The sequence below is a fragment of the Acomys russatus genome, chromosome 8, assembly GCF_903995435.1.
Source record: "Acomys russatus chromosome 8, mAcoRus1.1, whole genome shotgun sequence".
Taxonomy (NCBI): Eukaryota; Metazoa; Chordata; class Mammalia; order Rodentia; family Muridae; genus Acomys; species Acomys russatus.
The window spans coordinates 1,761,635-1,778,924 of record NC_067144.1 but is presented as its reverse complement, the minus strand read 5'-3'; the positions used below and the strand labels follow the sequence as shown (position 1 = coordinate 1,778,924).

The window sequence follows — 17,290 nt, the reverse complement described above, 5'->3', positions numbered from 1 at the left end:
TTCACATCCTCTCTGCCCTGCTGCTCGCCTCTGCAGCGCTCCTCTCCCAGCCCACGGTGCCTTTGACCTTCCTGATTTCTTCAGTTACTTCAGATTATGTGCCCACATCCGAAGGTTTGGAGCCAGGAACCACAAATGAAAGAACATGTGGCTCTTCTGAGCCAGGATTACATCACTGAGTATATTTTTCTACTTCCATCCACGTACCTACAAATTTTATATTCCTTTACAGAAGATTGGAATTCCGTTGTGTATATATACCACATGCTCATTATCCATCCATCAGCTGACCAACATTTAAATTGTTCCATTTCCCAGCTATTGTGTCTACAGCTGGGCAAGCATACGTGGAGTAGCCTACTGAGTCTCCTGGGGCATATGCCAATGCTGGGTCACATGGTAGATTTACTTTTTAAGTTTTTGGGAGCTCTCCACATTGATTTCCAGAGTGGCTGCAGCACTGCACAGTCCCACCAAAAGGGAGGGAGGGTACCCATTTCCTTGCTTTTTCTCCAGCATTTGTGGATCATTATTTTGTTGATCTGAGACATTCTGCCTGTAGTTTCCACGATTGCTAGGGAGGATGAGTTTCTCGGCTGTCTCTGTTTCTTCTTCTGAGAATGCTGTTCAAATCCCAGGTCCACTATTGAATGAGTCAGTTGGTTTTTGTTGTTATTGCTGGTGCTGTTAAAGTTCTTTATATAATCTGAATATTAATCCTCTATTAGATGTATACTTAGCAAAGACTATCCACCACTCTGCTGGCTTCCTTGTCACTGTATAGATTCCTTAGCTATACAAAAGCTTTTTAATTTTATGAAGGTCTAACTTGTCAGTTGTTTGCCTTAATCTATGATAACAAAAATAGAAAAAAAATCTCCAATAAGATACTTGTAAATGAATTTAGGCATATACCAAAAAGAGCATTACTGTAATCAAATTAATTTTATCTTATTTATACAAGAATAGTTCAACATACACCAATAAATTTAATAACCTGTAAAAATAGACTTAAAGACAAAATCACATGATCATTTAAGAGATCTAGAAAAGGCCTTTGCAAGAGTCAACATATTTTCATGATAAAGGCCTTAGATGAGTAGGCTGGAGGGGACAGATCACAACATAATGAAAACTATATATGATAAACTCACAGCCAACGTGCTCCTAAGTTGAGAGAAACTTGAAGCAATCCCATGAATATTAGGGACGAGACAGGGCTCTCTGTTTTCCCCATTCCTTTTCAGTGTTTTTCTCAAAACGTTGGCTGAAACAATAAGACAAGAAAAGGAAACTGAAGAGCTCCAAATATGGCCAGGGCATGGTGGTGCATGCCTTTAATCCCAGCACTCAGGGAGGCAGAGGCAGGTGGATCGCTGTGCGTTCGAGACCAGCCAGGTCTACAAAGTGAGTCCAGGACAGCCAAGGCTACACAGAGAAACCCTGTCTCAAAAAACAAAAACTTCCAGATAGAAAAAGAAGAAATCAGGTTGCCCCTATGTACAGATGACTTGCTACTATTATTTATGTAAGAGATCATGAAATTCCACAAGAAAACATATAGAATACATCAAAAACATCAAGAAACCAGTAGGATACAAAATCAACTTACAAATATTAATAGCCTTTCTATACAACAACAAATATAATGAGAAGGTAATCACGGGCATGCCACCCTTTACAATTCCCTCAAATAAAACTGAAAGAGAGGAAAGACCTCCACAGTGAAAACATCAAGTCTCTGAATAAAGAAATTGAGAAACACAGTAGATAACAAAAAGACTTTCCATGCTTATGGGAGGTAGAATTGATATTTTGAAAATTACCATTCTTCCAAAACCAATTTACAGATTCAGTACAACCTCCCCCCCCACACAATGTTTTTCAAAAAAAATCCAAGTTTAATTCTAAAATTCATATGGAGCCACAAAAGATTCCATATAGCTGAAGTAATCCTGAACAAAAAGAACAATTCAGGAGCAACTACCATTCCATATTACAAGATATATTACAGAGTAGAGTGAAGTAGGGTAGAGTAATAAAAAAAAAATATGGTACTGGCAAAAAACAGACATATAGACCAAGTGTACAAAATATAAGACCCAAAAATGAATACTCATATTTATAGCAATCTGATATTTGACAAAGATTAAAAAAAAAAAAGGACACTGGAGGAAATATAGCATCTTCAACAAATGGTCCTGGGGAAATTGGATGTCTGCATGTACAAGAATGAAATTAGAATCCTATTACCCTACATGAAAATCATCAACTCCAAATGAGTCAAAGACCTCAGTGTGAAATATGATGCTGAGACTCTAGAAGAGACATGGACATGACCCTAGAAGGTGTAGGAAAGGATGCCCTGAGCAGGACCCTCTTTGCTTTTGAGACTAGTAAAGACTGGCCTTTTAGAGTCTGCCTTGGTTACTTCTTTTGTAAAGAAATGCCATGGCCAAGGCAACCCCCACTTTTTGTTTGTTTGGGGTTTTTTTTGATACAGAGTTTCTCTGTGTAGCCTTGGCTGTCCTGGACTCACTTTGTAGACCAGACTGGCCTTGAGAACTCACAGTGATCCTCCTGCCTCTGCTTTTCCTAGTGCTGGGATGGCAGGCACATCCCACTGCACCCAAAGACCAAGTCAACTCTTATGGGAGGAAGCATTTAATTCAGGGCTTGCTTATAGTTTTAGAGGCTTAGTGTATTATTATCATGGAAGGGATCATGGCAACAGGCCTGGCACTGCAGCAGTTGCTAAGAACTACATCCTGATCTGCAGGCAGAGAGAATGAAAAAGAAGCAGAGAGCAAGATAGCCTGGCATTTTCTTTTAAAACCTCAAAGCCCATCCTCATTAACACGTTTCCTCCAACAAGGCCACACCCCTAATCCTTCTAATCATTTCACACAGTTCCACTCTCTGGTGACTAAAACATTCAAGTACATGAGCCTATGGAGGCCTCTCTCATTCAGACCATCAGATATTATTCCCTGACCCCCATAGACTTGTAGCCATATCATAACGCAGAAATGCATTCAGCTCAACTTCAAAAGTTCCCATAGTCTATCACAGTCTCATCCCGTTTAAAAGTCCAAAGTCTCTTCCAAGATTCATGGCAGCCTCCTAACTGTATCCCACTGTAAAAATCAAAATCGAAAACTAGATCCTATATTTCCAACATGCAGTGGCACAGAATATACATTACCATTCCAGCAAGGAGGAAAGGGGCACAGTGAGGGGACACTGGACCAAAGCAAGACTAAAACCCAGCAGGGCAAACTCCAAAATCTGCATCAAAAGCCCATGACAAGCCTAGTGTCTCTCTCTCCCTCTCTGCTGCAGATCAGGGTGTAGCTCTCAACTCCTTCCCCAGCACCATGCCTGCCATGATGATAATGGACTGTCCTCTGAAACTGTAAGCAAGCCCCAACTAAACGCTTTCATCCGTTAGAGTTACCTTGGTCATGATGTTTTTTTACAGCAATAGAACTAAGACATAAGTCTATATAAATTTATTACATATGGTAGGCTTGCCCATGTAATTCTAGCACTTTGGAGACTGGGGAAGCAGCATGGCAAATTTGAAGCCAGTCTTGGCTACCTAGTATGATGGCATCTCAAGAAAATAACTAGATGTTTGCAAAGTGAGTTTTCAGTTTCTTCTATTTCCGCTTCTTTCCGTGGTTGAAATTTAAAGGGGAATGGCTGCATTCCAATGAAACCTGATTTTTTTTTTTTAATCATTTTGTATCTGCAATAAGGTTTGCATCCATTTTACCAAGCCTATACATTTCAATAATGCTATAATCATTTTTGTTAATTCTACAGTGTGTACTCACACTTGTAGATAACTCTTTGAGGGCATGAAATAGAATTTATGCATCACATAATATTCTTGTGGCTGGAATTCTATGACTCTTTACTTCTGCCTTTTATGTTATATAAGTAGATCCTATGGCACCATTTTGATTCCTTTTATTTTTAAATATTTTTTTTAACTTTTTAAGTTGATTGCTCTTGGAAAAATAACATGCCTCCATTCATTATAGCTACCTTCAGATTATGCTAACATCAATCAATAAAATCCTTGATTTCTGTATAGCTTTCTTCCCTACTCTATGCTTTATTCTATTACTATACTATTAGTGAGCCTTTCCATTGCTGCGATAAAACACCATGACCATAAGCAACTTGGGGCAGAAAGGGTTTATTTCATCTTATAATTCTCAAGTGACACCCCATCCCTGAGGGACATCAGGGCAAAACTGAAGGAAGGAGGAACAGAAAGGCAGGAACCATGGAGGAACACTGCTTACTCATGGGTCATCAGAACACTGTGTTCTCCATGCCACATTAGGGCTGCTTTCTCATACATCTCAGGACCAACTGCCTAGGGCGGTGACATCCCCAGTGGGCCGAGCCCTCTAGTCCCTCCCACATTGGGCTTAATCAAGAAAATACCTGACAGACTTGCCTACTGGCTGATCTGGTGGAGCCATTTTCTCAGTTGTGGTCCCCTCTTCTCAGCTAACTCTAAATGTATGTCAAGATGGGCAAAAAGACAACTAGGGCAATATTTTAAAACACAACTTTATGTGTTTTAAACTGTAGAGCCAGTAAATATGTTCTCCCATTGGGTAGGCTGCCTTTTCAACTGAATGATGATGTCTTTTGCTGGGCAGAAGTCTTTTAGTTCGTTAGATTACATTTATTTATTAATTATTGATCTTAATGTCTATGCTGTCCAGGTCCTGTTCAGGAAGTTCTTTCCTGTAATAAATAGTTCAAGCATAACCATTATTTTCTCCTCTATCAATTCAGGCTTCTGGATGTAATGCTGATAGTAGAATAGCTATGCCTGCTTGTTTCTTACTTCCATTTGCTGGGAATATGGCTTTCCATCCTTCCATCCTAAGGTTGTGTCAGTGAGCTATGCTTCTGGGAAGTAACAGAAAGATGAACCCTGTTTTCTGGTCCAATCTGCTAATCTAGGTCTTTTTATTTAGGAAGTTGGACCATTACTATGCAGAGTTATTGTTGAATAATGTACATTAACTCCTGTTGTTTTGTTTACTTTGTGGTGTGTTTGCTGCTCTCTTTTGATTACTTGACCTGGCACTGTTTGTTTCCTTGGGTATGTTCATACTTCCCTTAAGACCGATATAATATTCCTTCTAGTAGCCTCTGTATTAAGGTCTTTCTAGTAGTCATGAATTATTTTAATCTGTTTTATCATGGCAAGCTTTTATTTAGTCTTTAATTTTAATAACCTAGATTGACAGTTATGGTCTTTCAGGACTTGGATTCCACCTTTCCAGATATATTCTAGATTTAGATGCTTCTGTCATTACAATCAGGTTTTATTTTGATAGGCACTGCCCTTGTAAATGACTGTCTTCCTCTCTTTCATCTTTCAGTACCTTCTCTTTATTCAGTGTTTTCAGTATTTGTGGGAACTTGAATAGAAAGCATCTCCCACAGTTTAATGTATCTCAACATGTGGGAGGTTTAGGTGGTATCGCCTTACTGGAGGAAACACATCACAGCAGGAGGAGATTCACGCTACTTCCTGGTAGCTCTCGCTGCTTCTTTCTTCTTGGCCACCATGCCTCCTTGTTGTGATGGAGTCTTTTTTGTTGTTGTTGTTTGTTTTTTGTTTTTTGAGACAGGGTTTCTCTGTGTAGCCTTGGCTGTCCTGGACCTGCTTTGTAGACCAGGCTGGCCTCGAACTCACAGTGATCCGCCTGCCTCTGCCTCCCAAGTGCTGGGACTAAAGGCGTGCGCCACCACGCCCGGCTTGTGATGGAGTCTTAACCCTATGGAATCATAAGCCAAAATAAGCTATTAAGAGTTTTCATTTTCATTATCATTTCGGTTTTGGTTTTCTTTATAAATATGCAAAGTGTTTTTATGTCTTGGGTTTACTTTAGTCGAAATGCTTTCAGCTTTTCTCCATTTAGTAAGATGTTGGCTGTATTGGTGAGAGTGTTGGAATCAATTACTGTCTCTGTTATGTCAGTCTGTGGTTATAATATAATCTTTGTCTTTTTTCAGTTGTTTGACCATGGTTGTGATCGTACTTTTGAATTCTTTGAGAGTTCATTCATATCATTTCAACAGGAGTCACTGGATCTCAGTATAGATGGTTGTGAGCCACCATGTGGCTGCTGGGAATTGAACTCGGGACCTTTGGAAGAGCAGCCAGTGCTCTTAACCTCTGAGCCACCTCTCCAGCATCATGAAATTTATATTTGGGGGAGGAGACTTTTTTTTTTTTTGGTCTTTTTGGGTGTGTGTGTATGTGTGGTGTTGTTGTTTATACATTAAGATTTGTGAATCTAAGCCAGGCACGCCTGTAATCCCAGCACTTAGGGAGGCAGAGGCAGGTGGATCACTGTGAGTTTGAGGCCAGCTTGGTCTACCAAGCAAGTCCAGGACAGCCAAGGCTACACAGAGAAAGCCTGTCTTGAGGGGGAAGGGTTGTTAATCTGGAGTTAGTTTTTTGGTTGAGTTTTTCTTTCTTTTTGTCATTGGGGGATATTTATAATGTTTAAGTGGAAGCAAAATTAAGGCAAGATTGGGGTGTCAGTTGCTTTGTTTGTCTAGTAATTGGACTACATCCTCTACCCCAGTGCTGCCCCTGGCACCTTCAGTGGTTTGGTAGGAAGGAGCTTGGAAGAAGTCCTGCTGACAATACAGACTGGGCCTGGGCCTACATAGGGCACCTGGAGGTTCCAGACATGTAGCTTTCACAGCTCTGGGAAGCCATGAAAGGAGAAAGTAGCCTGGATCTTCCAGCCACAGAGTGCTGGCTACAGAGTCCTTGTGAGAGAAGGCTGAGAACTTGTGAGACCCAAAGGGAAAGAGATGGGCCAGGAGGAGGGGAAAGTCTCTGGCAAGCAACCATGGGCCTAACAGCATGCAGGGGGTCTGCGAGCTTGCATGCACATAGCCTGCCTGTGTCTCTAAACCAAGTGTCCAGGTGGTGGGGAGGGTTCTGGGTTCTGGTGAGTCCCATAGGGTGACAGAAAGGAAGGGAAGAGGTCATTGTCTGTGGCAAATAGCCTTGGAGTATCCAGGATGAAAGGTAACTTTAGGGAAGTTCAGAATCTCCATGTCATATGGGCAGCAACATGCAGTGTTTTAAAATGCATGTTCTCTGGCTTCTTCCCCCAACATTGTGATTTCATAAACTGGCTGGGACTCAGAAACCTGCATTTTTCAAAGCACCCCAGAAGTTCTTTATTACACTGAGGTGTTAGATTGGTTAACCTAATGATTAAGTGTTCTTTTTAAAAACCTTGATTACAAGCCAGGTGTGGTGGCACACGCCTTTAATCCCAGCACTCGGGAGGCAGAGGCAGGCAGATTTCTGTGAGTTCGAGGTCAGCCTGGTCTACAAAGTGAGTCCAGGGCAGCCAAGGCTACACAGAGAGACCCTGTCTCGAAAACAAAACAAAACAAAACAAAAAACCTTGATGACAGGGTTAGCGAGATGGCTCAGTGAGTAAAGACACTTGCCACCAAGCCTGATGACCTGAATTTGGTCCTCAGGACCCTTGTGACACTGGTCCTCTGATGTCCATTCACGCCGGCAATAAAAGTAATAGGATATTTAAAAATAAAGTCTCGGGCTGGAGAGATGGCTCAGTGGTTAAGAGCACTGCCTGCTCTTCCAAAGGACCTGGGTTCAATTCCCAGCACCCACATGGCAGCTCACAACTGTCTGTAACTCCAAAATTTGACACCCACACACCCACACACATAAATTAAAGTTAAATAAAAATATTTTTAAAAAATAAAATAAAATAATAAAAAAATAAAAATAAAGTCTCGCTGATTACAGAGGCAGAAGATCTGTGGAAACTTAACCCTGCAGCACCACATGCTGGAGCCCATTCAGCGCATCCCTCGCTATGAGATGCTTCTTAAGGACTACCTGAAGAAGCTGTCCCCTGACTCCCCAGACTGGAATGATGCAAAAAGTAAGTGCTTTTATTCACCCTCTACAACAGCATAATGACATAGCCAAACTGCCTTTTGCTTCCAAAGATGTCACGTACAACTGTCGCAGTCAAATGTTCCTTGTCAGGAAATCATGTTGCTGGAATTCATTGTCTGCACCTTAACTGGTGCTCCACCTTGAATCAGGACCACACTCATTTCCACCTTAAGTCAGGACCACGCCCATTTTGGGAAGTGCAGATCATGTGTTCCATTCTGGATCAGGTTCATCGCCAACTGTGAAACCTTAGCCTTAGAAGTATCTGAGTAGTGATACAGTTACCTTCCCAAAACTAAGACATTTACTATGCAAATACAACCTGTTAGTATTACATCCTATCATACACAGAACATAAGGTTTTCCAAAAAAAAAGGCCTGATGGTGTGTGGTGCCACACACCTTTATTCCCAGCACTCAGGAGGCAGGGGGCAAGGGTAGGCAGATCTCTGAGTTCGAGCCTAGTCTGGTCTACAAAGCTAGTCTAGAACAGCCAGGGATACACAGAGAAATCCTGTCTTGAAAAGCAAAGCAAAACAAAACAAAAAACCCCAACTTTATTCCAGTTGCATTGGTTATCTTAATTATTTCATTAGATTGAATGAAAGTTTTTTTAAAGACTAATAAGTTTCATTAATTCTTTACTTTTTCATGCAGTTTTAATGTTTTGTAATGTTAGAGATTGAGCTCAAAGATTTACATGCCACATTCTAATATATACACGGTGGCCTTAAATCTCAGCACCAGGTAGGCAGAGGCAGGTAGATATCTGTGAGTTCCATGCCAGCCAGGACTAAATAGAGAGAGAGGGGGCAAGAAAAGAAGAGGAAAAAAGTTGTACCTTCAGGCCTCTGATATAGTGTTTTAACTTCTCAATAAATAAAAAATTAATAGTCAGGGTTTAATATTTGACAAGTACTAATAATACTAATGTGGTCTTAAAAATATCCTTCTTCTTACATGTCCTTGACTTCTTTCATAAATGGGTGTTGTTCTGAAGTGAGGGGCTCAGAACCCCAGTCATGGTGAACATGGGCCGTTTCTATTGTTTTCCGCCACCCCTGTGACTTGGTGGCCACAGAGCCCTCCCTCACTCTTTTCCCCTTCTGAAGTCTGTTTGAATTTGCCATGTGATCTTTCCCTGGCTTGATACTCCCTAGGAGCTCCGCCGAGCTTCCGGCGAATCTCCCTACACTTCCTTCAGCAGTTACTGCAGCCTCTGCCATTTTGTTTTACCTCGTCCTGGATATCACACACACAGAACTGCCCGTGCCCACGTAGACCTGGAACATGCAAAGATGCTTAGGCTTTTTCCTTTAAAGTGACCTTATCCTCTTACGCCGCCTTAGGAAGATTCATGTTTAGAAAGGAAAGTGGATCTTCAGAGCCAAACACCTAAGTCAACCAGGTCACAGAACATGGGACCTATCACCTGCTCAGAGTATCAGGAAATTCTTTGTCTGGAAAGCCGGGCCCTCAAATCAGATCCTGGCATGAAGACATTGCCCCCTTTACTCACTCCTCCTCTCCTTACCATTAAATACAGGGCGCAACACAGCAAAGCCACAAAGAGATGGGCAGCTCTTTTTACAGCATCAGCCGCACAGACTGGGGACACTTTCAAACGAAAGCAAAAATGATGTTAACTATCCAGTTTTGAGATACTGACATTACCCCTCCCTAGGATGTTGTTGGAGGTGCCATAGAAATGCTTGGAGAAGGTCAGGAATGTAGCTTGGAAGGGGTATGTCACTTGCAAGGAGATTGCCTCAATAGAGAGAGGCTCGCTCCAGGGCAAGCCCGCGGCAGCCGGCCGGGCAGACGTTCTGCATTCTTTCTTCGCTTGCCACCCATTTCCTCTGCAGGTTTGCTCTTGGTGCTCGCCTTGCCTGGTCTCAAATTTTCCTGAGGTTATTCTTCAACTTGCTTCTTAACAGGCAGGAATAGGCACCTAGATGATTATTTTTTCTCTTCCTCTGTGGCTTTTCATCTGGTTCCCCAGCTTTGCAGCTCCAGGAGCAGAAAATACACCGTAGCCGGCAGGCCAGGCTCATTCTCGCTTGGGCTGTGAATGCGCCATCTGCAGCCATCCTCCCCAGCGTGCAGAGCAGCCCTCCAGGAAGGGGCAGTTCTCCTTGCATGGAGCTGCCAAGCCACGGCCTCCAGGACAGCCACGCGCCTGATCCAAGCCCTGCCCGCAGCATCCAGCATTGTATATGTAAAGGCTCATTCTTGCCCTAGGATACAGACATAACGCACTGCGTGGCTCTTCCTGGCTTTCCTTTGCTAAGGACATCCCAGAAGGCAGCCGCTTAGAGTCTCGAAAATAGATGATGAAGCAACAAAAGTCTGTTCCTTTCAGCGGTGTGAAGAACACAGAAACTGTGGGCCTGAAGGAATGGGGCCGTCCTCACATGCCTTGGGGCTGGAGGTGCTCCAGGTGGTTGGCCACCGTCACCGTCACCGCCACCGTCACCGTCACCGTCACCGTCACCGCCACCGTCACCGTCACCGTCACCGTCAGCCACTGGCACTCCACACTCCACTCCTCCCTTTCTTTTCTCTCCCAGCACTCTGATCTGAATCAGGCTGTCATGCTTTCCCAAAGAACGCTGTTTACGTTTAGGAGGGAGAGTACAGCATCAGACGCTTGAGTCATATGATTTGGGGTCCATGTGGATCTAGCCAAGTCCCATCACTTCCTCATTTCTATCATGGCAAAAGGAAATGAAAGAAAGAACTCACCAACTGTAGACAATAGTTCCTCAGGGGACACTTTCCAAAGAGTTCCCGCAGCTCCTTTCACTGTTCAAGTACCAAACTTTATATATCGTAATATTTACCCCTACATAGTCCTATGATATGGTTTAATTTGTAAATTAGAGCTTAACAATATATAATAAAATAGGATAATTTTAACTATATGCTATAATACAATTTATTTTAAATTTATGATTTTTTTTCCTGGAAATTTGTATGTGCTATTTTTGACCCACAAGACATTGACAGATAGTGTGGAACTGCTGTGTGTGTGAAATTCTCTGGCAAAGTGCTTTGAGCCTGGTTAACATACACTGTAAATGCAAGCTCATTTTTAAGGCCTAATATAGATCAAATGTACCTGTGCGCCTAACTGTCATGCATGTCACTTTGCAAGTAAATATCCTGTCCAGTTAGATAAACCATTAACAAATGACTTCTGGAAACTAGTTGCCAGATTGTAAGGGCGAACTGCTGTGACTCCATTGTCTTTGCTCTCTATTTGTATGCTACTCTAGGCACATAGAAAGGACAAAACATTCATTTACTTTTCTTTTTTCCATTTAGAGTCACTTGAAATTATATCTACAGCAGCAAGCCATTCTAATAGTGCCATAAGAAAAATGGTAAGTCCCTTTAGAAGACCTAGGAACCTTCTGGTTAGACAGTAGTTGACAATAAAGCCTCTGCCTATTGTAGCTTCAGACCAAAGTGAGCAGATACAGATGAGCAGAAAAGAGTGTTTACCAACATCTAATCTAGTCCTCTCTTCTCTTAGGATTCACTTTATTGATACATTTTATACCAAAATATAAATTACTCTTAATATCTACTAAATTATGGAGATTTTAGTTAAATTTTTTTTTTTTTTTTTTTTGGTTTTTCGAGACAGGGTTTCTCTGTGTAGCCTTGGCCATCCTGGACTCACTTTGTAGACCAGGCTGGCCTCGAACTCACAGCGATCCGCCTGCCTCTGCCTCCCAAGTGCTGGGATTAAAGGCGTGCGCCACCACGCCCGGCTGATTTTAGTTAAATTTAAATTACCGTCTTATATTTGATCTTGCTGTGTTTTGTTTTAATTTCCCAGGAGAACCTGAAGAAACTCTTAGAGATTTATGAGATGTTGGGAGAAGAAGAAGACATTGTAAACCCCTCAAATGAGCTAATAAAAGAAGGGCAAATCCTCAAACTAGCTGCTCGGAACACATCAGCACAAGAGCGCTACCTCTTCTTAGTAAGTACCGAGTGTCAGCAGGTTGCACACCAGTGGGTCACTACAGTTCCTGTACATATCTAGGAGAAGTGACATCATTAGTTGCCTTGAAGGCCTGAGAAATTCTAGAAGATTATTTACATCTTTCTTTGAAAAAAAAAAAAGATAGATTGTCATAGGAGGAATTTTTAATATCCCACAGTGTTTTTGATTCTTTTAGTTTTTTATAATTTATTCATATTACACCCCTAATGTTACTCCCTCTCTCTTATCTTCCCATTCCTACCCTCTCTCTCTCTCTCTCTTCCACCCTATTCTCCTTCCCTGCTCCTCTGACCACAGCCTATCAGGGTGCATCAGAATAGCCTGTATCCTCTTCCTCTGGGTGCCCACAAGGCCACCCCGCCAAGGGGGACTGATCACACTGCAAGCACCAGAGTTCATGTCAGAGGCAGTGCCCCCTCCTCACCTCCTCCACGTGGAGAATGAGCTTATTTGTGAGTGTTTGTGTGTTAGTGTGTGTGTGAGTGAAGATGTGTGTGTGTGTGTGTGTGTGTGTGTGTGTGTGTGTGTGTGTGTGAGTGAAGGGGTATGTGTGTGCGTGTGTGTGTGTATGTGCCTGCGTATCCGTACCGTGTTATGTGGAGCGGTCTGAGGGAAACGTACAGGAGTAATTTCTCTCCTACCATATGGATTCTGAGGATCAAGCTCAGGTTGCCAGGATTGGTGGCAAGCTTCTTTACCTGCTGAGCCGTCCCAACGCAGTCACAGGGCTTTTGTTTGTTTGTTTGTTTGGGGTTTTTTTTTTGTTTTACTTTGTTTTGTTTTGTTTTATTTTGTTTTGTTTTTCACTTTGTTTTCTATCTGAGACAAGGTTTCTCTGTGTAGCCCTAGTTGTCCTGGACTCACTTTGTAGACCAAGCTGGCCTCCAACTCACAGAGATCCACTTGCCTCTGCCTCCCTGAGTGCTGCGATTACAGGAGTGAGCCACCATTCCTGGGTATTTGTTTTTTGTGTTTGTTTATAAGGAACATTTTGTTATCACACTATACAACTATTTCACTCTAAGATCATCAACTCAAAAATTTAAAAACCAGAAATCCATACAAAAGCAAAGGACAGTATATTCTAAGCAATGAAATTGTTACGTCAACAAAGGATAAATTCGTGAGTTCTTTAGTTAACCTACTGCATTGACTTAGTCTTGCTTATATAAAACATGTTTAGAATTGACTGCTTGGGATTAGATAAGTCAAAGGGAGCTTGTTCCGGAAGGAAACTGATTTTCTTCCTCAGCAGCCATATTGTCATCACTCTTCATCAAGAGATGCGATCTTGTAGATCTTTCCCATCCACATTAGCATGTCAACTGATGTTGTTATGCAAATCTTGTCTTTTTTTTTTTTTTTTTTTTTGTGACAGGGTTTCTCTGTGTGGCCTCGGCTGGCCTGAACTCACAGTGACTTGCCTCTGTCTCCATGAGTACTGGGGTTACAGGCGTGTGCCACTACATCCAGTTCTGTTATGCAAATCTTGTTTAAGTAACCATATTATTGAGGTTTCATTGAAAAGACAACATTGAGTAGCAGGCATCCTGGCCCTTTGCCTCTTACAATCTTGCTTGCATCTCTTCCATGGTGTCCCTGAGCCTGGAATGTGGGGTGATGCCGTAAATGTGCGCATTGGGCTTAGGCACCCGGAGGCCCTTCCCCACATCATGAGCAGTTGCGATCTCTGTACAAAACTACCTGTTGCAAGAAAGAAACTTTTTTGATGGGCAGCAAAAGCTACACTTACCTGTGGATATAAAGCTAATTATTTAGAATGCATTTAGAAATTACATTATTTAAGAAAACAACAGTCGTAGAGTCTTCTAGAGCCTATGACCTCTCCAGCTACAGGTAGTAGGCTAGGTCCGGAGCTCCACATATGAATTCTGTCTTACTGAGTGAGCCTTGAGTCCAGTTAGACCATTGCTCCCTACCTCCAAGAGAAAAATACCACTATTGCAGTATTGGAGAGATTTTTCTGGGCCAGCCATCAATACTAACTATAGATATTATCCAAGTTCGCCGTAAGATTTCCTGATTTTTGCCAAGCAAAAGTACTTTGTTTTGCCTAGGTTATACTTTTATATATAGCAAAATAGAAAACAAGGGCATACAATAATCACCTCAGGGTTCCAGGTTCTATTCAGAAGTCCATTGCAGAATGCAGGTTTCATTATTGTTTTCATACGAGCATGGTTGCCATCAAAACCACTGATCCCCAGGGGAGGATCTGCACCTGCCATGGAGAGGAGCAACAGAGATGCCATAGAATCAGGGAAGAGGCAGAGAAAGACCAAAAGTGAGCAAGAGCCACCATGGTTTACCAAGGAAACAAGAAAGGCCAAGTAAAAGGCTTAAAACCCATGATTTGAGCAAGTTCAGGGTCACTGTCCAATACCTGGCCTTGGGGTAATGAGGGTAAGGGATGGTGGCTCCAGAAAAGAAAGAGTATCTGAGTATGGCCTCTGGGGTAATTGACTAAATGGGAATGTGTGTTCCCACTACACACTGCCTGGCCTGCAGGACTGTGGCCAAGACTTTGGGGAATATGCTGTGTTTTCCTCTGACTTCCAAAGAGTCACTAATATGGCATGTGGAAAGATAACTGAGGAACAAATAGAGTGCTTCCTGGACTTTAAAGCTTCTTAGCACTATTCCATGCACGTAGATAGTATATTTTGATCATATTAAATCCTTATTACCCTCTCTTAGTTGCTCCTTTTAAACTGAACCCCTCCTTTCCAGCAGCTGTCTCTCTATCTCTCCGTCTCTGTCTCTGTCTCTTTTCTTTTCTTTTCTTTTCTTTCTTTTTTTTTTTTTTTTGTGGCCTGATGACTTTATTTAGGGTTTCCTAGATAAGTATGAGGAGAGAATTGTGTACAACAGCAGAAGATGACTCCCCTTTCCCCTTGGATGATGAGATTTTTAGGAAATGCCATCTCTGTGCAGGTCTCATGCAGATATCTGTAGCTTCTATGAGTTTACAAGTGTAGCGGCCACATCGTGCCTGGAAAACTGTGTTTCAAGTCACTCTCTTCTGACCACGGGGTCTTACATGTTCTTTTCTCCCTCGTTTGTGTTCTCTGAGCCTTGCAGTAGGAGATGGATGCAGGTCAACAGTCATTTAAAGATTTATTTATTATGTATACAGTATGCATCAGATCACATTACAGATGGCTGTGAGCCACCATGTGGTTGCTGGGAATTGAACTCAGGACCTCTGGAAGAGCAGTCAGTGCTCTTAACCGCTGAGCCATCTCTCCAGCCCCAACAGTCATTTAGTTCAACGCATTGAGCAGGCGTGAATCTCTGCATGTACTAAAAAGAGAGGCTTCTTTCATCAGGGCAGAAGGCACCCTTGGTTTATGTATGCAAACACAGATAACTACAACGCAGCCCGATGGTGTGTCCACTTAGCAATGCAGCAGTACTAAGTAGTGCCACATCTCTCTTTTTGACAAATTTCCTTCGTGTAGAATCCAAATCCAAGCCGAAAGCGCTTCGTTACTCCCACATCAGTCATGCCACTACCGCGTCAGTGGGTACATCTTGTCTGCCAGGTTGCTGTTGTAGCTCACAAGGTCCACGTAGGAATGATACCATTAGTGACTTCTGTCCTCAGCAGCCTGCATGATGCCTGCTAGTTCTGTGAAAGCTAACCAGTAAGAGGAAAGCTTCCATCTTAGTTTTCAGTTTCTCTGCACCCTGCATCCAGAATGTGTGGTATATTGAGCAGCAGGGTCCTCCCGTGTGGTTCTGATGTGCAGCCAAAAGCGGTGTCGACAGCATCTGTTGGTGCTGCGTTTTGTCCTGATAGTTTGACTATATCCATCGCTAGCAATGAAAATGAAACTCATGGGGAGTATTAATTTCCTTCTAACGTAGCATTTTGAAAGGAGAGAAAGTGTTAAATATATTATGTGGAGAAGGAAGCTATTCAGATATGTAATATATTTTGTATGACTCCTGTAGCCTAGTGGTTACTTACATTAATCCCTTGGTTTGTTATACTTTATAAGGAAATGCTAAATGCATCCTCGTGTTTTGTATGACAGACCGCTAAATATTTTATGTTATCTCACAGTTCAGTCACCCTTTACTTCATTTATTATGTATTTGTCCAATGAATATTTAATTGAATTCTAAGAAAACATCCAAGTGTGGTACTATATGTCTATATGCCCAGTACTTGAAAGTCTAATACAAGATTGGAAGTTCAAGACCTGGTTACGAAGCAAGATAATGGAGAGAAAGAGAAAAGTCACTTCTTCTTCTTCTTCTTCTTCTTCTTCTTCTTCTTCTTCTTCTTCTTCTTCTTCTTCTTCATTGTTTGTTTTTTGTTTGTTTGTTTGTTTTGGTTTTTCGGGTAAGGTTTCTCTTGGCTTTCCTTGACTGTCTGTAGACCAGGCTGGCCTCAAATTCACAGCGATCCGCCTGCCTCTGCCTCCTGAGTGCTGGCATTAAAGGCGTGCGCCACCACTGCCCAGCAAGTCATATATCCTTAATAGAAAATTTCAGTGGCATTTCTGTCCAGAGTTACATTAGTCCGATTTTATTTTCTTTATCTTTCTATTTACTAATTTGTACTCTGTCTCTTTGCAGTTCAACAACATGTTGCTATATTGTGTGCCCAGATTCAGCTTGGTGGGCTCAAAATTCACAGTTCGAACTAGAGTTGGCATCGATGGAATGAAAATTGTAGAGACTCACAATGAAGAATACCCACACACTTTCCAGGTGTCTGGGAAAGAGAGAACTCTGGAGCTGCAGGCCAGGTGAGAGGGCCGTTTCTACCACAGCTTCCTGACAACTTCAGAATGAGTCAGAAGTCTCCCTGAGGTGGTGGTAGTGTTTCTGTTGTTGTTGCTGTTGCTGTTGCTAACTACCTATAAGTGGAAATTTGGGGCCTAATTGAGGCAGACATCATGTCTTTCCTCTGATCCCTGTATTGCCTAGGACAGAGGTGTGTGTTCGGTAGCTATCAGTCAGGTGTCTGCAGAGTGGCAAGGTGCTTAGGGGATGTGGCTGCTGCAGTTTTGTCTTGAGACCTGTAGGAAAAGTCTCTTTCCTATGCCTCCTCCTCCCACAGCAATTGTTAATGATTGCTATTCCATGCTGGCATTCTGAGCCCTCAAAAGGAGACAAGCCCAGAGCAGCTGAGGAGAAGATGCAGCTCACCACGGGAAAGTGTTGGGCCACACCGCACTGGGAAAGGAAAGGAAACCGGAATTCAAAACAATAAAATGGGGCAAAAGAGGTGACTC

At 42.3% G+C, this 17,290-nt stretch overlaps 1 protein-coding gene across 1 annotated transcript in view; it reads left to right on the top strand.

The window, feature by feature from the left end:
- Fgd4 (FYVE, RhoGEF and PH domain containing 4) overlaps positions 1 to 17,290 on the top strand; it is a 147,623-nt gene that overhangs the window by 111,187 nt on the left and 19,146 nt on the right. The window contains exons 9-12 of the mRNA XM_051150591.1: positions 7,847 to 7,985; positions 11,330 to 11,388; positions 11,850 to 11,996; positions 16,629 to 16,801. Of these exons, the coding sequence (XP_051006548.1) occupies positions 7,847 to 7,985; positions 11,330 to 11,388; positions 11,850 to 11,996; positions 16,629 to 16,801 (518 nt within the window). The remainder of the gene's footprint in view (positions 1 to 7,846; positions 7,986 to 11,329; positions 11,389 to 11,849; positions 11,997 to 16,628; positions 16,802 to 17,290) is intronic.